At 44.7% G+C, this 26,803-nt stretch overlaps 1 protein-coding gene across 5 annotated transcripts in view; it reads left to right on the forward strand.

The window, feature by feature from the left end:
- The window catches only part of herc2 (HECT and RLD domain containing E3 ubiquitin protein ligase 2), a 48,759-nt gene that overhangs the window by 13,478 nt on the left and 8,478 nt on the right, over nt 1–26,803 (forward strand). For 3 of the 5 annotated variants that reach the window (XM_077533721.1, XM_077533719.1, XM_077533720.1), the window contains exons 20-82: nt 49–227; nt 386–573; nt 1,179–1,334; nt 1,407–1,592; nt 1,694–1,870; nt 1,936–2,039; nt 2,278–2,428; nt 2,626–2,840; nt 3,014–3,146; nt 3,245–3,372; nt 4,301–4,496; nt 4,713–4,840; nt 5,198–5,374; nt 5,447–5,583; nt 5,736–5,887; nt 6,811–7,002; nt 7,426–7,613; nt 7,702–7,894; nt 8,027–8,209; nt 8,292–8,476; nt 9,084–9,231; nt 9,313–9,509; nt 9,670–9,900; nt 10,019–10,157; nt 10,378–10,524; nt 10,678–10,820; nt 10,949–11,219; nt 11,403–11,545; nt 11,651–11,749; nt 11,818–11,986; nt 12,072–12,197; nt 12,288–12,396; nt 12,780–12,919; nt 13,445–13,635; nt 13,796–13,901; nt 13,997–14,088; nt 14,449–14,624; nt 14,714–14,825; nt 14,953–15,034; nt 15,103–15,337; nt 15,419–15,596; nt 15,679–15,760; nt 16,227–16,398; nt 16,480–16,624; nt 16,716–16,941; nt 17,726–17,897; nt 18,128–18,314; nt 18,565–18,705; nt 19,802–19,993; nt 20,076–20,229; nt 20,311–20,418; nt 21,547–21,678; nt 21,808–21,966; nt 22,249–22,367; nt 22,477–22,602; nt 22,935–23,090; nt 23,809–24,123; nt 24,311–24,525; nt 24,606–24,783; nt 25,405–25,566; nt 25,664–25,755; nt 25,839–25,978; nt 26,124–26,311. In XM_077533721.1, the coding sequence (XP_077389847.1) occupies nt 49–227; nt 386–573; nt 1,179–1,334; nt 1,407–1,592; nt 1,694–1,870; nt 1,936–2,039; nt 2,278–2,428; nt 2,626–2,840; nt 3,014–3,146; nt 3,245–3,372; nt 4,301–4,496; nt 4,713–4,840; nt 5,198–5,374; nt 5,447–5,583; nt 5,736–5,887; nt 6,811–7,002; nt 7,426–7,613; nt 7,702–7,894; nt 8,027–8,209; nt 8,292–8,476; nt 9,084–9,231; nt 9,313–9,509; nt 9,670–9,900; nt 10,019–10,157; nt 10,378–10,524; nt 10,678–10,820; nt 10,949–11,219; nt 11,403–11,545; nt 11,651–11,749; nt 11,818–11,986; nt 12,072–12,197; nt 12,288–12,396; nt 12,780–12,919; nt 13,445–13,635; nt 13,796–13,901; nt 13,997–14,088; nt 14,449–14,624; nt 14,714–14,825; nt 14,953–15,034; nt 15,103–15,337; nt 15,419–15,596; nt 15,679–15,760; nt 16,227–16,398; nt 16,480–16,624; nt 16,716–16,941; nt 17,726–17,897; nt 18,128–18,314; nt 18,565–18,705; nt 19,802–19,993; nt 20,076–20,229; nt 20,311–20,418; nt 21,547–21,678; nt 21,808–21,966; nt 22,249–22,367; nt 22,477–22,602; nt 22,935–23,090; nt 23,809–24,123; nt 24,311–24,525; nt 24,606–24,783; nt 25,405–25,566; nt 25,664–25,755; nt 25,839–25,978; nt 26,124–26,311 (10,143 nt within the window). The remainder of the gene's footprint in view (nt 1–48; nt 228–385; nt 574–1,178; nt 1,335–1,406; nt 1,593–1,693; nt 1,871–1,935; nt 2,040–2,277; nt 2,429–2,625; nt 2,841–3,013; nt 3,147–3,244; nt 3,373–4,300; nt 4,497–4,712; nt 4,841–5,197; nt 5,375–5,446; nt 5,584–5,735; nt 5,888–6,810; nt 7,003–7,425; nt 7,614–7,701; nt 7,895–8,026; nt 8,210–8,291; nt 8,477–9,083; nt 9,232–9,312; nt 9,510–9,669; nt 9,901–10,018; nt 10,158–10,377; nt 10,525–10,677; nt 10,821–10,948; nt 11,220–11,402; nt 11,546–11,650; nt 11,750–11,817; nt 11,987–12,071; nt 12,198–12,287; nt 12,397–12,779; nt 12,920–13,444; nt 13,636–13,795; nt 13,902–13,996; nt 14,089–14,448; nt 14,625–14,713; nt 14,826–14,952; nt 15,035–15,102; nt 15,338–15,418; nt 15,597–15,678; nt 15,761–16,226; nt 16,399–16,479; nt 16,625–16,715; nt 16,942–17,725; nt 17,898–18,127; nt 18,315–18,564; nt 18,706–19,801; nt 19,994–20,075; nt 20,230–20,310; nt 20,419–21,546; nt 21,679–21,807; nt 21,967–22,248; nt 22,368–22,476; nt 22,603–22,934; nt 23,091–23,808; nt 24,124–24,310; nt 24,526–24,605; nt 24,784–25,404; nt 25,567–25,663; nt 25,756–25,838; nt 25,979–26,123; nt 26,312–26,803) is intronic. The other 2 variants (XM_077533724.1, XM_077533723.1) reach the window with 2 other exon arrangements.

The following is a 26,803-nucleotide window of genomic DNA, read 5'->3' on the forward strand; positions in this document are numbered from 1 at the left end:
CCGAACTGAGAAAATCACCTTTTTTTTTGGCTCACTCTTCTGTGACAGGACATTGAGGCCAAGAAAGAGGCACAAAAGGAGAAGGAAATAGACGAACAGGAGGCCAATGCTCCCTCCATGCAGCGCTGTCGCACCATGCTTGACAAAGACCTCATCAACACCGGCATCTACGAGTCGGCCGGCAAGCAAATCCTGCCTCTGGTGCAACTTGTGCAGCAACTTCTAAGGTATCTGCATTTTCATTTTAACCTATATTCTCGTACAATAGTACATTTTCACGAGTTCAGTTCATTATGTTACTCAAATCACTTGCATCTTAAATCAACCATCTAGTAGCCGAGTGTCCAAAGCTCACACGCTCTTAACGTGTGGGATCACGTTGCAGGAATATCGCGTCGCAGACAATCGCCAGGCTGAAGGACATCGCCCACTTGCGCATCTCCAACTATTTGGAGGCCGAGCACGACAGCAAGGAGCGCTCGGCGTCTTTGGACCTGCTGCTGCGCTTCCAAAGGCTGCTGGTCAGCAAGCTCTACCTCGGTGTCAACGATGGGGTCAATGTCAACGGATATGGTGAGTGGTGCATTACACTTAGCGACATAGCCAAACACTGTTATATTTCACCAGAAAATAGTTTCTTTCTCGTCTGTTCCTCAGTAATCCTCATTGGTTTCACCCAAAACACAGATTTCTGACCAATAAGCGGAGAAATTTTTCTTTTTGCGAAAGAAAGCTTATGACAAGCGAAACAGAGATATTGATGCGAATATTTATTTATTTTTTGCTTTTGAACAAAAACAAGAGGGCTATTTTTTATTTTTTTATTTACACACACAATTAAGCCGGGTAGTAATACAGTGGTTTAAAAACATGAATTTCACAGACAAGCCAGGTGAGACCCTCTTTCATGTCTACCTGTTGAAACTAAACTTTTTTTTTTCCCTAATGAAAGAAGAAACTTTAATCTTTCTTTTCGTACGTCCCATGTTTTTATCACAATAGATCGCAATATTCAGCGGGCCTTACAAAATCAGTCAGCTGGGGGCGAACAAGATTGCTTCTGAGTGAATGAGTTTAATAAGTGAATGATGGTCATGAAGTAGTATTTATTGGTGGTCTCAAGTCAAATTTAAAAACCACTACATTTTAGCTTGAACTATTCAACTTTCTTCTGTCAGATCGTGAGCTCCTGGGCGTCGGCTCGCTGCTAAAAAAGTACATCGCCTTGCTGTGCACCCACATCGGCGACATCCTCCCCGTAGCCACCAGTATCGCCTCCACCGGACGCCGCCATTTTGCTGAAGTATCTCACGTCATTGAAGGCGATCTAACGGGTAAGATGCTGCGCTGTGATTTGGTTTGTTTTGCATGAAGCGTGAATTGTGTGCTCTGCGGTCCTGATGTAGGCGTGCTCCTGCCCGAGTTGGTGGTGTCCATTGTTCTCCTCCTCACCATCGACGCAGGCCTGATGCAGGAGACGGGCGCCATCCCTCTGCTGGCCGGACTCTTGGAGCATCTCGACCGATTCAACCATTTGGCGCCTGGACACGAGAAGGATGACAACGAGGATCTTGCGTGGTCTGGAATTATGGGTACGCCAAGCTCTTTGTGCATGTCAGATCTGTACATTTTTATCTTTTCTATAGTACAACTTTGGAATCAATCCTAGCTAACTTTGTTTGTGTTGGGGCAGGCTCGTTCTTCACGGGACAAAGCACCAAAAACAACGAAGAGGTGTCCCTCATCCGCAAGGCTGACCTGGAGAATCACAACAAAGACGGCGGCTTCTGGACGGTCATCGACGGACGCGTCTACGACATTAAGGACTTTCAGGCTCAGTGCCAGTCGCTGACGGGAAGCAGCGTCCTCGGTAATTGATTTTAAACGGCTTTTCATTTCTGAAGGCGTTGCGCTGAAGTGTTTGCCCTCTCGCAGCCCAATTTGCTGGAGAGGACCCGGTAGTCGCTCTGAAAGCTGCTCTGCAGTTTGAGGACACCAAGGAGAACATGCAGGCCTTCTGTGTTGGCCAGTATATGGAGGTACGGTATGCCATCCTACTTTTGAGGCAGTGTACTTATGAATCATTTTTAGTTCTATGTAGAGTAAACCCCTATTATTCACATAAGCAAAAAATTTAGAGAACAGGCAAATTTGAACAGCATAGAAGACAAGCAAAAAAACGAAAAAGTTTCATTGAGTTGCTATTGTCAATGAAAAATTGTAAACATGAACTAAAGTGTAATTAAAATGAATACAAATCTTCTTCTATTTTTACAGCCAAACCAGGAGATGGTCACCACTCCGGACCTTAGCAGTCTGTCATCCCCTCTCATCGACACCGAGAGGAATCTGGGCCTGTTGCTGGGTCTCCACGCGTCCTACCTGGCCAAGAGCACCCCCTTGTCACCCATGGAGATCGAATGTGCCAGTAGGTTCACTTCCGTTTAAGTCTCCTTTGACGATATAGCCTTAATTTTTTTTTTTCTTCTTTTCCCCCACAAAAGTCTTGTTTATGATTTATGCAGTGAGTTTGAAGTACTGACGCTGCTAAGAAAAAAAAAAAAAGGGCCCGGTCCCCAAATCCTCCAAACCCAGTCCAACATGTCCTCTTGACACTTTTCACAGAGTGGTTGCAGTCCTCCATCTTCTCGGGCGGCTTGCAGACCAGCCAGATCCACTACAATTACAACGAGGAGAAAGACGAGGACCACTGCAGCTCCCTGGGGACCACCGCACCGGATAAAGCCAAGCTTTACTCTCGGCGGATAACCCTCAGCGACCACGCGCAGCCTTTCCTGCAGGCCATCGCCGACAACAATACTCAAGACCACACTGTCAAGGTGAAGCCAAGCGACTGAGCAAAAGGAAATCAACTGCTTTTTTTTTTTTCCCGATTTGAAAATTTGAATTGCAGTTGGATGCCTGCACAATGTTTCAGATGGAATGCCTTGCTGTATCACATTATATTTCACAACCAAAATTTATTTTTTATTTTTTTTTGGTTGCATTCCAGGACTTCCTATGCCAAATTGAGCGTTGTTGTAAGCAGTACCATCTCATTACTCCAATCACCTTCCCACCTGAGCATCCCGTGGAGGAAGTTGGCCGCCTGTTACTGTGCTGCTTGCTCAAACATCAGGACCTTGGTAACCAAGCAACAGGCCACCAATCCGCTAGTTGTGCCAACTTGGCCGGTTGTCCTTGTGTGCTATTTTAGAATGACTTTTATTTTTGTTTTCCTTAGGTCACGTTGCACTCTCGCTTGTCAGCCAATGTGCCTTAGAGGTGGACCAAGGGAAGCAGAGGTCCCTCCCTAAATCAGTTATCGACGTGTGCCGCATGGTCTACCAGGCAAAGTGTTCTTTAATCAAGGTAGAGATGGTGGTTAAGTGTTTTGATCGAATTTGATCATCTGAGGTTAAACTCAGTCTTATTGTATTTCTAAACATTTGTTACCTACATGTAATTTTATTTATTTATTTTATGTATTTTTTTATTTTTTGTTAAACGTGTTTTCCACATGTACATTTAAAAAAAAACATTTTCTTTATGTTGTTTATTTTGTTGACATTGGTTATCCATAATCATTACTAAAGCTGAATATCTAATGGTCATGAATCTTATTGGCAGTGACGGGGTTTAATTTTATGGTTTATTTTATTTTTGTTTCTTTTTTTTTTTGTGTGTGTGTGCTGGATGTCAGTCCTGTGTTTCATTTCATTTTGTCTTTTTTGCACTGGAAATCTATGCACTATTATTGCAAAAAATAAATAAAGAGATTTTGATTTAAAAAAAAAAAAATTTTCTTGATTAGAATTTCTAGCTGGTATTTTTAAAAATATTTTCCAGCAAATTTGACAAATTTCATTTTGAAAGTTTTTTTTCTGCTTGTTTTCAAGCTTTTTTTGCATAGTTGCATAGTGTTTTTTTTTCCTCGTCAGTATGTACCCGTACATAAAAAAGTGACTTTTTTTTTTTTTTTTTTTTTTCCCCCACACTTGCAGCCATGTCACATGGGTTAATAATTCAAATGGGGATCTCGAGTCTATCCATCAGTTATTGTTATATTTACTTCTATACTTTTATTTATAACAATTTTTCATGATGGGAAAAAAATCCATATAATTCTTTTTATTTATATAATCTTTATCTGTCTGTTTAAAACAACAACAACAACAAAAAAAGGAAATTCTCCCATTTTAAACGTTGATTTCCAAAGGCATAATTAGAACTCTACTTATTTCTGTTCCTTTGGCCATATTGTCCTGAGCATCCAGCAAGAAATGTGCGTCTCTTTCAGACCCATCAGGAGCAGGGCCGCTCCTACAAGGAAGTCTGCGCCCCGGTCATCGAGCGCCTGCGTTTCCTGTTCAATGAGCTGCGTCCGGCGGTGAGCAACGACTTGTCCATCGTGTCTAAGCTGAAACTGCTTAGCTCTCAGCCGCGTTGGCGCAGGATTGCGCAGAAGCTCATCAGGGACCGGCGGAAGAAAAGAGGTAGTTGTGGTCATGAAACTCGGTTGTACCTTCACTTAAAAGTGTCCCATTTTATATTTTGAGTTGGTCGGGTTGCAATCTGTCACTTGTTTACTTTTTCATTTTTTTTCTTTTTTTTTTAAATAATTACAAAAAACATTACAAAAAAATCAGTAGCCAGCCATACCGCCGATGCAATTTCATTGAAAAGCTTTTCGTTTTGTTTTTCTCTTCCAGTGTCTAAAAAGTCAGGTGATGTAGAAGAGCCAAAGCTGGAGAATGAAGGGACCATAGAAGAAGAAGTGAATGTCAACATCAGCCCTACAGCAGGTGACAGGAAATCACCCACAAGCAAGACTGCTAAGGTACTATTTATTTATTTTTTTTCATTGCAATTAACTTTGTGTTGAACCAGTGCAAGTGGGCAAGTTATGCCCTCTATTATCCTTACAATAATATCTTTTTATGCTCTCTCGCTAGTCTAAACACAACATGATGATTAATACTTAACCATCTCAGGGGGTGGCCCTTTTGCCTTGTTCTAAAAATAACATCTCAGTCCTTAAGAAATCATCTTGCAAAAATAACAAGACCAAACCTAGAATACAGGTGAGCTGTGATGGTCCTCACCTGAGCTCTTAGGCACTGTGATGTCATTTTCAGTTGCCACTTTGTCCATTCCTGCTCCTAAAGTATGACACGTTGATATTGCTCCACCACAGCAGGACAAGTGGGAGCCCATTCTGAGCACGGTGGACAACGTTCACAAGTACCGCTGGCTGAAACACAACGTGCACGGCGCTTTCCCCCAGTCCAGTCTGATGGCCAAAATCGTTCAGTTTGCGCTGAAGGAGGAGCCCTTGGATGTTGAGAAAATGAGGAAGTGTCTCCTCAAACAGGTGACGAATCAAAAAATGTCAGCGTAGTCCCCCATACAACGAAGCCCGAGCTAAATGGATTTTTGCTGATAGCTGGAGAGGGCGGAAGTCCGGTTGGAGGGCATCGACACCATGTTGAAGTTGGCCTCCAAGAGCTTTTTGCTGCCATCGGTGCAGTACGCCATGCTGTGTGGTTGGCAGAGGGTCATACCAGAAGGAACCAACATCGGGTAACTTGGCTACAAAAGACAGAGTTGGCTGTTTATTTAGTACTTGCATGTGGACATATGTGTGTGCATATGTAGACCTCTTCAGTTTGGCTTCACATCCTGCCGCTGTTTTGAAACATTATCAAAGGTCTAACGCTATTTTGGATCTTCAGAGAGCCTCTTTCCGATTGCCTGAAGGATGTGGACCTGATTCCTCCCTTCAACCGCATGCTCCTGGAGGTGACTTTTGGCAAGTTATACTCCTGGGCTATTCACAACGTTCGTAACATCCTGCTGGAGGCTAGCGCCCGCTTTAAAGAACTTGGTAAGCACGCCATGATGCGACATCAACATGTTTTTTCAATTTCCTTTTGGAAAGTACGTCTGTTGTTTGCATTCTTTTTGGGACTGGGAAATGGCAATTTCTGTTCTTTTCAGGAAAATGGGACGACATTTGTCTTTTAGTAATGGGCAACGGTAAATTGTATTCTTTCTAGAGGTTCTTTTTGAAGGGCAACGTCAAGCTTCTTCCTTTTCGGAAAATGGGCCAACAAAAGTGAAAGTTTCTTCTTTACAGTAAAGTGCAGGAGGGTCAACAGTTTTTTTTTTTTGTTTTTTTTTTTTGTTTGTCTTCTTTATAGGCAAGGCCAACATGAATAAATTATTGAATTACTTAATTAAATTACTGAATATTCTATTCAGGAAAGTGCAATGAAAGGTTTCTTCCTTTTAAGAAAGTAAATTATTTCCTTTCTTTATTGGAAAGTGCGAAGTCAAGAGTTTGCCTTCTTTATAGGAAAACCAAAGTGGCAATAGTTTCTCTTTTTGGGGGGGAAAATGTATACCATCTGTTGGTTGTCTTCTTTATAGGAAAGCGCAATGTCAATAGTTTGTCTTCCTCCAGCCACGTGCCACATCGATCATTTTGTCTTCTTTTTAGGAACATAATTATCAAAACTTTGATCTGTGTGGGAAATTAATACACTTTTTTACCATACCCAATGTTTTTGTACGAAAACATGCAAACACATACACTGTTAACTCCTCAAGTTTCTTTGTCGACCAGTCAATAGAAAGCAGCATATTTAGCTCCGTTTACACACAAAAAATATACTGTTGTGCGACCTGTCCTCCAATAAAAGGGTGTTTAAAAGTTTGACAACACAAATCAGTTACTATGCGGCTTTTTAGATTAGAAACGCTGAAAAATGTGTGCTGAATTGTACCTTGTATTTTTCTGAAACCCAGGGGTGCAGCCGGTTCCGTTGCAAACCATCACCAACGAGAACCCGGCGGGACCAAGCCTCGGCACCGTCCCGCAGGCCCGTTTCCTTCTGGCCATGATACACATGTTGTCTCTCAAGCACGGCGCCAACAGCCTGAGCCTCCTGCTCAACTCGGGCATGTTGGCCCTCACGCAGAGCATCCTCAGGCTCATAGGTGAGTGGATCGTGTTAAGTGTCATCCATAAGGCTAATGTTCGGGTGTTGCGTAAAATAATCACTGCTTTAAAGTTGAATAATGTCTATATAATCGTTTACAAACTTGTTTTTTTTAACATTAATTAAAATTTAACTTTTTTTTTTTTTTTTTTTTACTTTGTTTCACACGTTTTAATTGAAAGTATTTTTTCTTTTTCAATTTTACGATATGTTACAGTAGTTTACAATGATAAAGCAAATTTAAGAATTAAACTTGAGTCATTTTTGATGAACACTTTGGCCAGCTATGCTACTATATTTTAATGTTGGTCATTATGACTAGGTACTTCAAGCACCAAGTTGTGTGTTTTTTTTTTTTGGGGGGGGGGGGGGGGGGGTTGTACAGTTCTTGGTATAAAGCATGTGCTGTGTTGTCCATCAGGACCGAGCACCGACAGCAGCGATGAGGACCAGAGTTTGTCAGCGCACGGCGGCTCGGCCACTGTGCTGGAAGAGTCCAGGAAGGAAACGGCCCCCACACCTGTTCCCGCTTCCGGACCGGAGCTGGCGGCCATGATGAAAATCGGCACCCGGGTCACGAGGGGGGTGGACTGGAAATGGGGAGATCAGGTACGAGATTTTGGCTCACTATTTAATTCTGATTAATTTAGTTAATTTATGCAAACGTATCTAATGTGTGACTCTTTTCGGCATCCAGGACGGTCCCTCTCCAGGTCTGGGCCAGGTCATTGGCGAGCTGGGCGAGGACGGCTGGATCAGAGTCCAGTGGGACACGAGCAGCACCAACTCCTATCGAATGGGCAAGGAGGGCAAGTACGACCTCAAAATGGCCGAGCCGCCGCCTGCCGCTCTGCCGGCCACCGCGGAGTCTGACACGGAAGATGACGCGGGTCAGTGCTTTTACAGAGATCGTACCCTCAGCCCACTCATATTTCGTAATTTAATAAGTTTAAGTTTGTGGGAGTGCTAAAACATTTTTTTTAAAGTTTAATTTAATTAAACTTTTGTTGTCATTGTTCCAGAAGGCGAGCCAGCAGAAAAGAGCAGCCACCCGACAGCCATGATGCTAACGAGCACCATCAACCTGCTCAAGACCTTAGCGCTGTCCTCTGGGATCTACGCCGACGTGCTGCAAACAGACGCAACACGAACCCTCTGCGGGCTTCTCAGGATGCTCGTGGAAAGCGCGGCGAACGACAAGACGGGTAGCGCAACCATGCCGTGTCATAGTTTTGAAAGACAAAATTGTGTTTGGTCTCATCGCAGCCTCTCGTTGCTTGCCATCAGGTTGTCACACCCACCGGCTGGTGTCCCGGGAGCAGCACAAGAGCTGGTGCACGCTGGGCTTCATTCGCAGCATCGCACTTATGCCCCAAATGTGCAGCACGCTGAGCACCTCGGCGTGGATCGGCCTGCTCATCCGCATCGTGGAGGGCAACCAGTCCTTCAGCGCCGTCACATTGCAGCGACAGGTGAGTGGCAGAGATGGAAGGAGTCATGCATATGCAATCCTCAAGTCACATACAAATTCCAAGTCATTTTGTCTTGAGCAAGTAAAGTCCAATGGAATATTTGACCATGATAATAGTTGACCAGCGCATAGTCAGATTTTTTTTTTTTCACCCAAACTCCCTCCCCAAACTCCCTGTTTTGCATGGAAAGCGTATAGTACGTGCTTATTGTGTTTTTAAAAGAACTTTGGGGGTTTATTAACTCATTCACCATTTTTACTGAAGCAACCGCCTTCGTTCCCGGCTGTTTTATTGTTGTTGATTGTTTTGAGTTGATGTATGTATATTGTTGGATGTTAAATAAATTTTTATAAAAAAAAAAAACTGGGGAAAAGAGCCTTTTGCAACATGACCCTGGCTGATCTCTTATACTCTGCTGCCACCTGCTGGCCATTTTTGTAATAACTACCATTTCTTCAATCATTCTCTTCAGACCGCATCCTATATGCTCTAGCATAAAAAACACACAAAAAACATATAAATGTGTCTTTGGGAGCAAATGAAAAAAAAAAAAAAAAAAAACTCCCCCTCATAATTTGTGTGTTTACTTATCTGTGTGCACTTACAGATCCTCGCGTTGCGTCTCCTGCAAGCCGTGCTGCCCTCGTGGGACAAGCTGGAGCGCTTGCCTGACATGAGGTTCCTGGTGGAGAAGCTGTTTGGCTTCTTGGGAAGCCTACTGAGCACCTGCTCCTCTGACCTGCCCCTGCTCAGAGGTGTGCAGTTTTCCAAAGCTGACGTAGTCGCCGGGGTAGGTTCAAGGGCTGCTTTTTAAAGTTGTTCCATCTCCTTGGCAGAGGGTTCGTTACGACGCAGGAAGTCCCGCCCTCAGGCCTCGTTGACGGCCACTCACAGTAGCACGCTGGCTGAGGAGATCGTGAGCGTCCTGCGTACGTTGCACTCCCTCACCCAGTGGAACGGTCTCATCAATGAGTACATCAACGTTCAGCTGAGCTCCATTGGAGAAGTCATGACAAACTGTCAGTCAGAAGCAGTAAGTGCACTCGCATTGATTTCCTAATCATCGTGCTATATAAATGAACCAATTTCATTTAAATAGTCTTAAAAAAAAAAAATAATCTGTCTATAAAGGCTATGAAACTGCTCGACTGGATGCTACTTTGTTTCCAACATTTTCGGCCTCCTCATTCCAGAGTTTCCTGGAGGAGTATTTCCCTGACGCCGAGGGTCCCAGGGTTGGCAGCCTGATGGCAGTGCTGGCCGTGATTGGAGGAATTGACGGCCGCCTGCGTCTCGGCGGCCAGGTGGTCCACGAGGAATACGGCGAAGGCACAGTCACGCGCATCACGCCGAAAGGTCGCATCACTGCACAATTCCACGAAATGCGCAACAGCCGAGTGTGCCTCCTCGGTCACCTCAAACCGGTAAGGAAGACTGAGGACAAACAACGGTAATGTCCTTCTTTTTGTTTTTAAACTAGGCTGTCACAGGTTGTTTTTTTGTTGTTGTTTTTAATTCTCCTTGTATTTGAATTTCTCCTAGTGTCCTGCAGTATCCTTCAGCGTGCAGAATCTGCCTTTCTCTGAGCCTATGCTGGCTATCTGGGCTCAGCTGGTGAGCCTGGCAGGAAGCAAACTGGAGAAACAGCGCATGAAGAAGTGCCTCAGTCGAGGCCTTACAGGTGCAACTTATATTAATCCACTTCTTTTTCTTACAGACCTTTTTACCTTGGTAAACACTGGGCATATTTTGTGGTGCAACCCCAAACAAGTTTTTGTCATTGTTTTCAATTAGTCAATTTCTTTCTGACACAAGAAAGTACCCTCTTGTCCATTGTTTACAAGCCTTATGAAAAGGTAGCACTTGACATGCTGAATGAATCGTGTGTGTGTGTGATTCAGCGGACCAGGTGGACATCCACTTGCTGCGCTGGCAGCAGTTGAGGCTGTACATCCTCAAGGCTGCACGGGCGCTGCTCTCGCATCAGGACAAACTGCGGCAGATCCTCTCTCAGCCAGCCGTGGTGGACATGGGACCCAACCCTGGCGGTAAGAGAGATGTTGAAAAGTTTGCATTTTAAGTTGCAGTTCGGAAATAATCTATTTGCTCTTATATCGTACGGGTGCAGCCGTTGCTGTAAAGCAAAATTGAATATATATATGATTTATTTAATTTGTTTGTATGAATCTTTTGTTCATCAGACGATGCAGTTGTGTCATCGCCCGACGTCGGAGAGCTTTCCCCTGAGGGTCCCCTTCCCCCAATGATCCTCCTGCAGCAGCTCCTATCTGCCGCCACTCAGCCGTCGCCCATCAAAGCTATTTTTGACCGGCGGGAAATGGAGGTAAGTTGGGAGAACTGATGGTCAAAATCCATTTCATCGACCACAGTGGGCAATGGAGACAACAAAAAATAAAATAAACACTCAAGTGAAGTGAAAAATCTACAGTTATTTATTTTAACTTCTCATAGGCTGCAGCCCTGGCCGTGTGTCAGTACCTGGCCGTGGAGTCGGCCCACCCGTCCTCGCCGCTGTTTGAAGAGAGCAGCTCCAGCGAGGCCACCACACCCGTCACCGTGCAGCAGCACGTCCGGCCGCCCAAGCAGAAGAAGCACAAGACCTCGCCGGTCCCGCCTCTCCCCATCGTCCTGCAGCTGATGGAGATGGGCTTCCCACGGAAGAACATCGAGTTTGCCTTGAAGTCGCTGTCAGGAACGACTGGCAGTACCTCGGGTGTCCCAGGTATAGGACTGGCCCGTGATTCGTTTGTACCGGTTCACCTATTTGTGGACTCTGACGTTTCAGTTGCATTGTTTCAAGCGTACTTTGTGGAAATGCTGCAGACGTGTCTATCTATTTTGTTCGTCTTGCATTACCAGCCAACAGTGTCCTCGTTCATCAGTTTAATTTCCACTTCCTCTTCAGGTGTTGAATCTCTGGTGGGCTGGCTGCTGGACCATCCTGACATTCATACCTCGGAGGTGTCGGATGCTGACACTGTGTCGGACGAAGAGTCCGACGAGGAGGTGTTGGAGGAGCTGGAGGAGGCCGAGCCAACGTTTCCCGTGGTACGTCATCACTTTTACTTCTGTCTCTTTGCTCTAGTCTCAAAGCAACTATTTTTTTTTTACTGGGATAAGCTATTTCTTAACTGTTACTGTGTTGGCTGACAGCCTCCAGGTGTGGTGGTGACGGAAAGCCAGACGTTTAAGAAGCGATCAGATTTCCAGAGCAACGACGACTACGCCGTTTACATCCGAGAGAATATTCAGGTAAGGGGATGTTTTTTTTTTCAACTGGGATATCATGAACAGCGAGTGATGTCAGCATTTCCCTTCAGGTGGGCATGATGGTCAAGTGCTGCCGAACATACGAGGAGGTGTACGATGGCGACGTGGGCAAAGTAATCAAGCTGGATCGCGACGGCCTTCACGATTTAAACGTGCAGTGTGACTGGCAGCAAAAAGGCGGAACCTACTGGGTCCGCTACATCCACATTGAGTTGCTTGGTGAGCTTGGCGTCGGTTCACTGACTCAAGTTAGCTGACTTTTGAGAACATTTCGAGTCATCCCGGTCCACTTTTTTTCTTCCAGGGTTCCCGCCTCAGAGTTCTCCCTCACATATCAAGATTGGCGACAAAGTGAGGGTTAAGCCTTCAGTCACCACGCCAAAGTACAAATGGGGGTCCGTCACCCACAGGAGCGTTGGTGTTGTCAAAGGCAAGTGTGCATTTCGATTTTGCTGAAAAACAATTTATAATTAAGAAGAATCTCCCTAATGAAACATATTTATATGTGGCTTTGATTTAGCTTTCAGTGCCAATGGGAAGGATGTGATTGTGGACTTCCCTCAGCAGTCACACTGGACTGGCTTGCTGTCCGAGATGGAGCTGGTGCCCAGCGTGCACCCTGGAATCAGGTTGGGATACGACAGCATGTGCACATTGAAACTCCTGACCCAGTCATAATACGTTTGAAATCTGTGGTGCTAAGTGACCATAAAAAGTTCCTTCTTTTTTTTTTTTTTTTTTTTTTTAAGATGTAGTCTTACCCATCCCACACATTTGAAACACATTTAAACTCTGTAAACATTTTTTCCATGCTTAAGAGCTGCACAATCTTCACTAAGATATAAATGAAGATGACTAGACTAAAATGAATATACTAGACTGACCTGCGTCGCTAAATTGTGACCCCATTTGATCTATTCTACGTTATCTATAAGTCGTCGGTGTAGATCCTCTTGAGTGAGAAAATGTGAATGTCACGACTAAAATGGCCGCTTCCTTCTCAACTCCGCAGGTGCGACGGCTGCCAGATGTTCCCCATCAACGGCGCCCGGTTCAAATGCAGAATCTGCGATGACTTTGACTTCTGCGAAAACTGCTTCAAAACACGCAAGCACAACATCCGGCATTCTTTTGGCAGAATCAATGAGCCTGGTTAGTGAAACACACACACATACAAATACCTTGACACGAATGCGCCGACTTGGGAATTTTTCAGTTTCACAATGAGGGCCACAGTTGCATATTGAAAAGTTAAAAACAAGTACAAAAAAACACTCGCAATGAGCTACTGTAGGTCACGGTTCACGCTGAGATGCTCATGCAGATGAATAATCCAACCCAACTCAAGTCCCTGATGTCATTCATGAGGACACACCCATTAAAGGCACAGATCTGACATGAATACTACATTATATGCAGTAATTACATTTCTGAAAGTTTATTTCTTTACAGAGCCATTTTTCTTTCTTTTTTTAAATCCTAATCCTAACCCAAACGTTGTTTTTATTTATTTATTTATTCATTCATTCATTCAATCATTCACATTCATTTATTTATTTATTTTTAATTTTAATTTTTATTTTTTATTAATTTTTTTTTTTACACTGGATAATGGCCATTCAATTAATTTGATATACAATGGTACTTGACTTTCCCCCATTTGTTGATTTCCACCAGGCCAGTCGCCAGCCTTCAGCGGCCGCTCGGGCAAGCAGCTGAAGAAGCACCACAGCAGACAGCGCGGCATGCTGATCGACGATTGGTCGCGCGCCGTCAAGAGCCTCAACGTGTCGTCCTCCGTCATCCAGGCCTCGCGCCTCATCGACCCCGGCGACCAGTGCTGGCAGTCGTCAGGCTCTCAGGGGAAGGTAAGACTATATACTGATATTCTTGCCCCAAGAGAGGGGCTTGTACAACCCCAAGAGGCTCCTCCCCCACTACGCCAAGGACCTTGTCCGCCATATGCGGAAAGATTGTGTAAAAATGGGCTTTAGCACAGCTGTGGAGCCGTGTGACCTTGTCTGGCAGCACTGGATTCGTTTGGAGCTCTTCTCAGACATCCTGGTGCATCGGCTCAAGATGATTGTAGACCCAGCGGACAGCAGCTACATGCCCTCCCTGGTGGTGGTATCAGGTAAAAGTGACCATTTCAATTTAAAAAAATGGATAGTTGTGCAGTATATCTTTCATTCCTGCAACGAAACAAGAGAGCTGTCATGTTATTTGCAGGCGGCAGCTCACTTGACAACTTAACAGAGCTGAAGACCATTAACGTCAACCCGACAGACACCAGCGTCCTGCTGCTCAGTGACTGCACTGAGGTTGGTTCGATTAAAGTCATTTGTAATGAAGCCCCGTTTAGCACTCGGGATGCTTTAATGTATTCATTAAATTGCGTTGTTTCACTAAGAATTTTATTATTTTTTTTAAAAACAAAAAAAACAAAAACCTAACTTCATATTTAGGACTCCCAAATTATTACCAAGGTATATCCACCTAGCCAGCGCACAGCAATGTTGCTAACAGTCACTTTTAGCGTTGCAATTGGCAACAAACAAATTATTACAAGAAATTGCATGTACACCAAAAAATTCCTGAGTGTGAATCGCGATACATTAGGGGTCGACTTACCTTGTTTTCTGTTCAAATAAATACTTAATCGACACTCTCCCGCCCTTCAGTATCACAGATACTTTGAAGTTGCCATCAAGCAGTGCCGCAGCTCCGGAATCGACTGCAAGATTCACGGACTTGCCATCGTGGGACGCATCCGAGCAGAAGATGACGACCTGGCCACGGTCCCTTTCCTGGCGTCGGACAACGAGGAAGAGGAAGATGACAAAACTGCTACTGGAAGGTGTGACCAAGACCAACTTGCTGTTTTGGTTGTTGCATTATTATTCTATATTTTTTTGCATGAACAAATATGTGACCTCTTTACTTTAGTCTTGCTCGCAAGAAATCCACTGGCTTAGAGTCGTCCGCCACCATCAGGACTAAAGTGTTCGTCTGGGGGTTGAATGACAAAGACCAGTTGGGTGGACTCAAAGGATCCAAGGTGCGCTTTATGAAATATTAATAATGGTGTCCGGCTCATGGGAAATTTGGTATTAGCCTGCACAAATAGAGCATATATGTCGTCGCCATCATCATCATCTGAGGCGATGGTGTTTCTCGCTTCACAGATCAAGGTGCCCTCCTTCTCCGAAACCCTCTCTGCACTCAACGTGGTTCAAGTTGCCGGTGGTTCCAAAAGTCTCTTTGCAGGTAGGTTACACAATGTGCCATATATTGGAGGGAGCTGATATAACTGAGCCGTGTCAACTTCTTTGCAGTCACGGTGGAGGGTAAAATCTACGCGTGCGGCGAGGCCACCAACGGCCGTTTGGGCCTGGGCCTGTCGAGCGGCACCATCCCCATCCCGCGGCAGATCGGCGCCCTCAGCAACTACGTGGTGAAGAAGGTGGCCGTGCATTCGGGCGGACGCCACGCCATGGCGCTCACCGTGGACGGCAAGGTGTTCTCCTGGGGAGAGGGTGACGACGGGAAGCTGGGCCACTTCAGCAGAATGTATGTCTCGCTTAAAACTTTTTTATTTATTTTTTGGTGTGTGAAAGTTGTCGCCTTTACCACGTTTTTTTCCCATCTCAGGAACTGCGACAAGCCTCGGCTGATCGAGGCTCTGAAGACCAAGCGGATCCGAGACATCGCCTGTGGCAGCTCCCACAGCGCCGCCATCACCTCCTCCGGGGAGCTGTACAGCTGGGGGTTGGGGGAATATGGCCGCCTGGGACACGGCGACAACACGACGCAGCTGAGGCCGAAACTCGTATGCTTAATTTGGCGTTTCGGATTCGGTCACGCGCAAATTGTCGCGTAATTTCAAATTTGGTGTTTTGTGTGGCGTCCAGGTGAAAGTGCTCCTGGGACACCGTGTGATCCAGGTGGCCTGTGGAAGCAGGGACGCTCAAACGCTCGCTCTCACTGATGAAGGTATTCCTAAACATTACCGATGAATTGAGAGACTTGAATTGAACATATTCACCTTCAAAAAGTCTACAAAAATAGCTTTGACTGATGAAGGGATTGTAGTATAGAATAAAATACATTGAAGGGTCTTTGTTTACTCAACTCAACTCAAGTTTGAAGCAATCCCGATTTGACTGATTTTTGCAAGGCCCACAGATCTCTTGATCTCTTTTGCTCTGCCTCCACCTGCTGGCCGTTTGTGTAATAACTACCATTTCTTCAACCGTTCTTTGCAGTTGAGAGGCTGCATCAAAGCCTTCTGTATGCTCTAGCATAAAAAAATACAACATAAAAAAAACGTATAAATGCGTCTTTGGGATATTTCTGCATTTTTGGGAGCAAATGAGTTAAAGAGAACAGACACTTTACAAGTGTAAACAAGTTACTTCAAATTGACAACCAGGTGGCTAAAAGCTGTTTCCCCTTTCAGGATTGGTGTTCTCGTGGGGCGACGGGGACTTCGGGAAGCTGGGCCGCGGCGGGAGCGAAGGATGCAACATCCCCCAGAACATTGAAAGGTTGAACGGGCAAGGCGTCTGCCAGATTGAGTGCGGCGCTCAGTTCTCCTTGGCTCTCACCAAATCGGGGGTGGTGTGGACCTGGTAATGTGGACCCGTGATGTCATTCAGGACTCGTTACGTGTGCCGGGTTTGAACCGGTTCGACTTCTGTCCACGCGCACAGGGGCAAAGGGGACTACTTCCGACTGGGACACGGAACTGATGTTCATGTGCGGAAGCCCCAGATGGTGGAGGGGCTGAGGGGCAAAAAGATTGTCCACGTCGCAGTGGGAGCGCTGCATTGTTTGGCTGTTACCGATTCGGGACAGGTCTGTACGGTGATGATGTGATGTTTATCAAGCAACGGCTCATTCTTTAGTCTAAGCACAAGCCAATTTCCTTGTGTGTTGACACAATCAGGTGTACGCATGGGGCGACAACGACCACGGGCAGCAAGGCAACGGCACCACCACGGTCAACAGGAAGCCCACGCTGGTGCAAGGTCTGGAGGGCCAGAAGATCACCAGGGTGGCTTGCGGCTCCTCCCACAGCGTGGCCTGGACCACGGTGGACGTGACCACGCCCTCCGTGCACGAGCCGGTCCTTTTCCAGACCGCAAGGGACTCGCTGGGGGCGTCTTATCTAGGTGAATTTCCATACCGTAAATCGGCACAGGGTAAACTTGTGCACAAGGGCTGCATTTTGATTTTTAAGATGGGCAGATGGGCCAGGTCATTTTTTTGGTGAATTTAATTTAAAAATAACAATTGATTCTCATTTATTTAGTTTGATTTAAAATAAATTTAATGATGATTAATCAACTAATTTCATTGATTATGATAGATTTTATTTGTTTTCAATAAAAAAAGAAAATGTCAATATATTGAGTATATGAAATAGTCGATTTTTCTGTTTGTTTTTTTTATTACAGTTACTGTAATAATGTGAAGAAAAAATGAATACAGTAAATACATATTCATTTGTTTGCAGCGTCAAATTTCTCAAAATAATACATTTGTTCTCAGTTATTAAAGCTTTAAGTAATGTTTTTATTTTCAACAAATCAATCAATTTCAGGAAAAAAATATATAAATATTCAAGATTCTTGTTAAAAATTAAGCAATTTTATCAAGAAATGTTAAATGTACTGTTTACCTAAAATTGTTAATTTTACTACATTTATAAATATAGATTTTTAATAAATTTATCAAACAATTTGTTAATTAAAAGAATACATTTTACAATACAAACAATATTGTTAATGTAAATGCTATGTATACTGGATCAAAACTTGGGATGTGCTTTTGCCCACATCTGATCTAAATGCTTTTACCGATCTCTAAATGCAAAGTTGGGAACTGATTGTAACATCTGCTGTTTATTTATTTATTTATTTATTTATTTATTTATTTTTCTTGGTCACTGGGCAGGCGTCCAGTCAGACAGCGACTCGTCAGCGGCCAGCAACAAGATGAGCGGGCAGAGCAACGTGAAGCCCAATCGGCCGTCGCTGGCCAAGATCCTCCTCAGTCTGGACGGCAACCTGGCCAAGCAGCAAGCCCTGTCTCATGTGCTCTCCGCCCTCCAGATCATGTACGCCAGGTATGTGCCCAAAGATCATCTGAAGACCTCAACATCACTATAATGTCGCCCAGTGGGCGGGGGTTTTACGATGAAATTTGATGCGACTTTTTGAACCTAGTTGTACCTCTAATGCACAAAAATGCACTCTCTGTAATTGAACAACACTCCAAGTGATGGGATTCATCAATGTGGAGTGTCTTTTGCCCTTTACATACTTGCACATTAAATGACCGTGTGCGCTCTCCCAGGGACGCGGTGGTGGGAGCGCTGATGCCGGCCAGCATGATCGTGCCAGCCGAACGTCCTTCCAGTTCCCCCGTGCCCCCGTTCGACTCGTCATCTTCATCCAGCGTGAGTGACGACGAAGGGCCTCCCGTCATGCCCGAGACAGAAGCGCCGGTCAGCCCTAATCCCTGGCAAGACAAGAAGGGCGAGGTAAAAAAAACATGCAGTACGACCTCATGGATACATTTGTTTTCCAAATAATAGCAGTGGAGCACGACCGGTGCCCGTGTGTAGCTTTTCTGTCGGCAAAAAGCATCTCTACCTAAAAAAAAAAATGACATGCTGAAGAGGTTACAATTTGCACACTGCTGTTATTTTGACCATAACTGTACATTTAAATAAAAAAAAAAAAAAAAAGTGTTTAAGAACCAAACTTTTCCTTTTGTGTGTGTATGACAAGGTTCCTTCTTCAGAAGACGCCGTGACGCCGTCATCTGCCGTCGTCCTCGCGTCGCCGGCGTCCTCGCGTCCTTTCATCCCTGTCACAGATGACCCGGGAGCGGCCAGCATCATCGCAGAGACCATGACAAAGACCAAAGAGGCGCGTATGGACATGAAATATCATGTAAATGTGGTGATCTAAATTTATATGGACCATTAAATGTGCTGTAAATATGGTCCAGTTGGTGTGCGTAGACCATTATGGTACACGAGAGGTGTATAAAATATGATGTAATTGTGGTACATAGAGCTGAATCCAGCCATTAAATATGTAAATAATTACAGGTGTTTAGACGTTAAATATCGTCGCGCTATGTGGAAAAACACAGCTTCGTTTTTTTACACATGTTTTTGTCTGCATTCAGTTCCATCCCAAAAATAAAGTGTTTTTCACATAGCAGCAACGATATGATGTTAATGGGTGCATTCATGTTGCAAAATGTAGCGATATGACATGTAAATAGTACATAAATATGGTACAGTATAGTTATAGATCTTTATGATGTATATCTGGTACATTATAAGAGTATGAAATGATTTAAATGTCGTGCATTAGAATTATATAGAACATTAAATGTGCTGTAAATATGGTATATTACAGGCACGTAACGGTATCCAAAAGTCACGGTACGATATCACGATATGAAGCCCACGATACGATAATTATCATGATATTGTGGGGAGGTTGGCAATATTTAAAAAAGGTCACAATATTGTAAAAAAAAAAAAAAAAAAAAAAAGAACTCATACTAAAAAAGTACAATATTGTGCTTTTGTACATAACATCAATGTTATGTTATTATTATTATTATTATGTTATGTTGTTAATGCACGCACACATTGAGTACACACATATTGACTTGCTTCACAGGCATATTACGTTCCCCTTCATCTGACAATTAGTGTAGATTTTAAACATAGAAGGGCCAAAACATCCCTAATGAAATTTAAATTGCACTGAAAAAACTAGCCACGAGAGGGTGCTAGAACTGCACGAATGGAAATCAGCCTGAGTTGTTTTGTTTTTTTTTTAACAGATGTCGCATTTAAATATTATGAACATGACGACGACGATATTGTGACAGTTTTAATATCACAATATCGTGCTTATTGTTACATCCCTAGTATATAAGAGGTGTGTAGTTATCCATCCATCCATCCATCCATTAATTCAATAAAAATTCTTCACACAACAGGACTCTGAAAGCCAAAACAAAGTGGTTGGCCCAGAGCCTCAGTACCTGGACGAATTCTCCAGCCTGCTCGTACCCGACGACACCCGAGTCATGGTGGACCTGCTCAAGCTGGCCGTGTCTTGTCGCTCCGGGGAGAAAGGCAAAGACGTGCTGTCGGCCGTGTTGTCCGGCATGGGAACGGCGTACCCCCAGGTAAGGATAACTCTCATTTCAGTTAATAGCTTTTTGAATTTGTCACGGGACAAATGAAACCGCGCGTGTCTTTTGCGAGCAGGTGGCTGACATGCTTCTGGAGCTGTGCGTCACCGAGCTGGAGGACGTGGCCACCGACTCTCAGAGCGGCCGCCTGTCCTCGCAGCCCGTCGTCGTGGAGAGCAGCCACCCTTACACTGACGACACCTCCACCAGCGGCACCGTCAAGATCCCTGGTAACAATAAATAAAATAAATCAACACCAGAGATCCCAACAAGCGGGATTGAGCGAGCACGCAACTTGTTTTGTGCTCAAGGCGCAGAAGGTCTGCGGATTGAGTTTGACCGACAGTGTTCGACGGAACGGCGGCACGACCCTCTGACGGTCATGGATGGAGCCAATAGGATTGTGTCAGTCAGATCAGGTAAGAAGACACTAGGTGGGTTTCCAGCCAGTTTTTTTTTTTTAACCGAATTTAGGGAAAATGCGTGAATCGGACATGCAACTTACGCCCGTTTTCATCTGCTCTTTTATTGCGAATATTGAAGAAGGGACTCTGCCGCTGTACATAGCGGTACACACCATAGAGATGTGATCCACCAGTAATTTAAAAGAAGAAGACGACGAACAGAAAGCGACTGCACCGTGCGATGACGTCGTATGAGTTTGCTCTTGTAATTCTTGATAAACCGTAGCGTTTCTTTGCTGTTTTCCGTCTAAAGTTGCATTAATATTCAATTCTTTGAATAATTCCAAAAAGATTTCTATTTTGTCGTCTCCCCCCAAACATAACTTACTTTATCATCTGGCATTGCTTTGGGACTACAAACGTATGCGTGACACAATATCCAGTCAAAACGTGTGTACGGTCTTGTCAGGGGTTATTTACAAAACCTGTTTTCAAAATTCACATTTTCCTTTTTTCGATACGCTTCAACAAAATCCTCCCCCTCTTTTTCAAATTTCTATCATTTCCATCCCGTTTAAGTTTTGCATTTCTTGAAAATTCAAATAAAAATGGGTGGATGGAAACCCAACTATTAGTCTTCCTTATCAAAAAACTACAAATTATGTCAAAATATCATGTCTTTTATTTTTACGCTCCGTTAACCTCCCCAAAAACTTCTTGCCAGTAATGTCTTTTATGCAGCCCTACTACTATAAATACGGTATTGTGGTTAATATTGCTGCCGACTGAACATGACATCACAGATGCGCAGGTCTCAGGTAACAACCAATCACAGCTCAGCTTCAGAAAACAGGTGAGCTGTGTTTGGTTGTTGCCTGAGCAACTGTGATGACATCTTCAGTCGACAGCACGTGGCAAAATGGCCGCCCCCTGAGATGGATGAAAACGGCTGGATTTTGCTAACTTATATTGCACAAATGTAACATTGATCAGAGTGTCAGGTTTAGAATAGTGAAGCCATATATAACAAATTATTGTCAAGATATCTTTAAGGTTGACTTCCCCTTTGAAATCAAACATTTTGTTTCCAAAGGTTGTCTGCACTGGGTTGTTTAATTAAAATAACCTGCATGTGTATTTTAGGTCGCGAGTGGTCCGACTGGTCCAGCGAATTAAGGATCCCGGGCGACGAGCTCAAGTGGAAATTCACCAGCGATGGCTCGGTCAACGGCTGGGGCTGGCGCTTCACCGTGTATCCCATCATGCCTGCTGCAGGTAGGCTAAATCTTACAACTGAAGTGTAAGTGCAGATAAAGCCGTTGCTGTGCAGATACCCAAACAAAAAATCTACGTGCCATAACGAAGTATTGCACACTCACACGTACTGCATTTGGTCGTCTGCAGGTCCCAAAGACTTGCTGTCAGACCGCTGCATCTTGTCCTGCCCGTCCATGGACCTGGTGACGTGTCTCCTGGACTTCAGGCTCAACTTTGCCTCCAACAGGAGCATCGTGCCCCGTCTGGCGGCATCTCTGGCAGCTTGCGCCCAGCTCAGCGCTTTGGGTATGAACTCAGCGTCCATCGAGTATACGTGATTCCTTGACTTATGAATGTAGACAGCAAAAATTGGGGTGGGAACAGATTAATGGAATTTAAATTTATTTCAATGGGGAAAATTGATTTGGGTTTAGTTCATTTCAATTCAGTTTAACTGTATTACAGTGTATATATTATTCTCAACATTGTATTTTCATCCACTTGTGAAACTCGCAAAAATTGTCCGGCAGATGGTGGTGTTGGTGGTCTACACGCCATGCATTCCTAATTTCTGTTGTGTTTACGCAGCTGCCGGACACAGAATGTGGGCCCTGCAAAGACTGCGAAAGCTTCTGACCACAGAGTTTGGGCAGTCCATCAACATAAACAGGCTGCTGGGCGACACGGACGGCGAAGCTCGCGCCGTGGTGAGTCAACGCGCAGATGGGATGAGCCCCGATCCAATTTCCAATTTCTGTCTTACTCCGCAATTGTCTTGAGGAGTTTTTGTTCATTTGGGCTTTGTTTGTCTTTCAGAGTTTTACGGGCAGCGCGCTGGCCGCCCTGGTCAAGGGCCTTCCCGAGGCTCTGCAGAGGCAGTACGAGTACGAGGACCCCATCGTCCGGGGAGGAAAACAGCTCCTCCACAGCCCCTTTTTCAAGGTCTGAACACGTACCATATATTTTATTTAGATTTTTTTATTTTCTGATCTGCATTTTTGCAGCAAATAATGGTTCAAGAAATCCATGTTGAACAGGTTTATAGCGGAAAACTATTTCAGTATAATGATGGTGCAACCCCAAACACAAGTACTTGCCATAATTTTCATCCATCCATCCATTTTCTGAACCGCTTGCTCCTCACAAGGGTCGCGGGGGGTGCTGGAGCCTATCTCAGCTGGCTATGGGCAGCAGGCGGGGGGCACCCTGAACTGGTTTTGCCACCTGGAATTAATTTTTATCTCTAAAATGCACTCTTTACTGTTCCTCATCAGGTGTTGGTGGCTCTCGCCTGCGACCTGGAGCTGGACACGTTGCCGTGCTGTGCCGAGACACACAAATGGGCCTGGTTCCGCCGCTACTGTACGGCTTCCAGGGTCGCCGTGGCGCTGGACAAAAGGACGTCCCTGCCGAGACCTTTTCTGGACGAGGTGAGTGTCAATGACAAGTGCAACCCGACTTTATTTTCTGTGTTGTCTTCTGGTTTGTCGTAATTCCCATATAAAGTTTACAACCTTGCAAAATTCTGTAACATTTTAACCATAATTATTAGGGATGTGATGATATACAAACATCGTGATAAGATATTATCACAATATGAAGGTCGCGATACGATAATTATCACAATATTGTGGGGGTGTTGGCGATACAAAAAAGGTCACAAAAAAAAAATAAAAAATGTAGCTCACCCTGAAAAAAACATTGTGCTTTTATACATAATGCATATAAACAACGTACAATCTCTAATAACACTTAATATTAAGGCACTTACATGCTAATGCAAGCACACATTGAGTTCCTCCACATATTGGCTCGGTTCACAAACATGACGTTCCCCTTCATCTGACCATTAGTGTGGATTTTAAACATAGAAGGGCCAAAACATGGCTTGTGAAAATTAAACTGCACTAAAAGAAATAGCCACCAGAGGGTGCTAGAACTGTACAATTGGAAATCAACCGGACTTTTTTTTTAACAGATGCACTGCTTTGAATATGTGACATGACGACGTGTGTGGCTGTTTTAATATTGCAATATCACGATATTGCCATTATTGTTACATCCCTAATAATTATCCAAAATCAGCAAATAAAAAGTGATTTGGTGACATAAATAAATGTCCGCTAATAAAAAAGTGTTTCCTCCCAGGTGACCAAGAAGATCCGCGAGCTGATGGCCGACCACGAGAGCGTCAACGTGCTGCACGAGGGCCACGAGCTATTCAAGCGCGAGCACGACGAGCAGCTGGTGCAGTGGATGAACCGACGGCCCGACGACTGGACCCTGTCGGCGGGCGGCAGCGGCACCATCTACGGCTGGGGCCACAACCACCGCGGGCAGCTCGGCGGCATCGAGGGGGCGAAGGTCAAAGTGCCCACACCTACCGAAGCCCTCGCCACGCTACGGCCCGTGCAGCTCATCGGAGGGGAGCAGACGCTCTTTGCCGTCACTGCGGATGGAAAGGTGGGCTTTCACAAGGTTATTTAAAGGCAGGGTCTGTCGTTTTCATTCAGGAAAATGCACTTTTTAAATACAGGATGTACACACTTTAACTCTTTCTCAGTCTACACATCTAGGCTTATGTTAATGTTTGGTGGTGATTTTTTTTTTTTTCCTAAACCCCCGCGTTGTAAATACGGTCTTTTTGCAGCTGTATGCCACCGGCTACGGCGCCGGAGGCCGACTGGGTATCGGCGGCACCGAGTCGGTGTCCACCCCGACTCTGTTGGAGTCCATCCAGCACGTCTTCATCAGAAAAGTGGCGGTCAACTCGGGAGGAAAGCACTGCCTGGCGCTCTCCTCGGAGGGAGAGGTCTACTCGTGGGGTGAGGCGGAGGACGGAAAGCTTGGCCACGGCAACAGAAGGTGGGCAAATTGCTGGCAAAATGCAGTGGTGTGGAAGTTGACTTATTTAATTTCTTAATTTTTTTTCTTCTTCTCCCCAGCCCCTGTGATCGCCCTCGTGTAATCGAGTCCCTGAGGGGAGTGGAAGTGGTGGATATCGCCGCGGGAGGGGCGCACAGCGCTTGCATCACGGCCAGCGGAGAGCTCTTCACTTGGGGGAAGGGCCGCTACGGCCGCTTGGGCCACGGGGACAGCGAGGACCAACTGAAGCCCAAGCTGGTACCACGTCAATTACGCTACATAATACCAAATGACATGTAGAATTCAATAATAATATTAACAATAATAATAGTTGTTGTAATTATTAGGTAATACATAAAAATACGTGCAAAAAATTATACATAAAATACGAATAATAAAATGGTATTAAAGAAAATAATTACAATATTAACAAATAATAAAATTGTAATGAATATAATACTGTAATCATATAATGAAAACAATTTTTTTTGTACATTGTTATAAATATACAAAAATGTAACTTAATCGATTAGTGAATTTATTCATTTGACTGGTGTCAAATTATTATTCTTAAATGATTATTCTCCAATGAAAGATACATTTCTGTGGACAAACACACTTCCCTGAGCTTGTCCTGAAATCGAAAATCAATGACATTGATCATTTAAATTAATCGAGGACAGTATTCAGCCTAAAAAGAAATTATTTCAGCCAAAGTTTGTACAATGGCTTCATTTACGTTTTGCTCCAGATCTGGATCAATGGTTCTGGTTGTCCAAGTTCCAACTTGGGCAGTGACCCATTAGATCCAGCAGGTGGTGCGCTAGCTGAACTGTTTGTTGCATGCCACCGGAGCTAAACTGTAATTGTTCCTTGCAGGTGGACGCCCTGCAAGGCCACAGGGTGATCGACGTAGCCTGCGGCAGTGGCGACGCCCAGACCCTGTGCCTGACCGACGACGACATGGTGTGGTCGTGGGGCGACGGCGACTACGGAAAACTCGGGCGAGGAGGCAGCGACGGCTGCAAAATACCCATGAAAGTAAGTTGGCATCTACCACGTAACTATATTTTGATAATGCGTCATGCGTCTTTTGAAAATCCATCAATAAAATCATCTCATTTCCCCCCCCCTCAAGATTGATTCATTGACTGGCGTGGGCGTGGTCAAAGTGGAATGCGGCTCACAGTTCTCCGTCGCGCTCACAAAATCGGGAGCTGTCTACACGTGGTATGTTCCACAACATGGCATAATCGCCAATCACAGGACCTCACGTGTGTGGGTATGTTTTTTTTTTTTTTTTTTTTTTTAAGGGGCAAAGGAGATTACCATCGACTCGGACACGGGTCCGACGACCACGTAAGGCGGCCGCGGCAGGTCCAAGGCCTCCAAGGGAAGAAGGTTATCGCCATCGCGACTGGCTCACTGCACTGCGTGTGCTGCACGGAGGATGGTAGGCGGAGTTACGCCCCCCCCCCCCCCCCCCCCCCCTCGACCGTCAATCGAATAACTTCTACGAACTGCAGAAATGGACGCCTGATTCACGTGACTGAATGTTTGAGTTTGCGAAAATGTATCTGCTGTGGTGTTGGGCTCAGGAGAAGTGTTCACATGGGGCGACAACGACGAGGGCCAATTGGGCGACGGCACCACCAACGCCATCCAGAGGCCGCGGCTGGTGGCGGCGCTGCAAGGCAAGAAGATCAACCGGGTGGCCTGCGGATCGGCCCACACGCTCGCCTGGTCCACCAGCAAGCCCACCAACGCCGGCAAGCTTCCCGCTCAGGTACGATGACTCGGGAGCGCCAAGTCAGTGAGTCACAAAGGGCTCCCTCTAGTGGTACGACAGGAATCCAATTATGCATTCAATTATGAAACTGATCATAATGCTGTCACAATTAGAGTTGAACATTTTTGAAAAATAATCTGTGCTTTGTATTTATTTGCAAGATTGAGTTTAAATTTGCAGTTATTTTTCCCCCATTTATTTATAATAAACAAGCAGTAAATTGTTACGATAAACAATATCAGATTTATTAGATGTTATAGGTTATACCTGAATTAATTTGAAAGACAGTTTATTTATTTGAAATCAAATTGTTAAAGGGATACTTGAGCCATTTTCAGCAGTAAAAAGTGAATATTTTGTCTATCATTAATGTGGTAACTTCATTATATTTCATGTACAATTAGTACCTTTTTAAAAAGTTTTTTTTTTTCCACTTGCTGTCAACTAATGATGACATCACCTGTGCTGAGGAAGTAGGTAACGACCAAT

This window comes from Festucalex cinctus, chromosome 10 (genome assembly GCF_051991245.1).
Source record: "Festucalex cinctus isolate MCC-2025b chromosome 10, RoL_Fcin_1.0, whole genome shotgun sequence".
In the NCBI taxonomy this organism is placed as follows: Eukaryota; Metazoa; Chordata; class Actinopteri; order Syngnathiformes; family Syngnathidae; genus Festucalex; species Festucalex cinctus.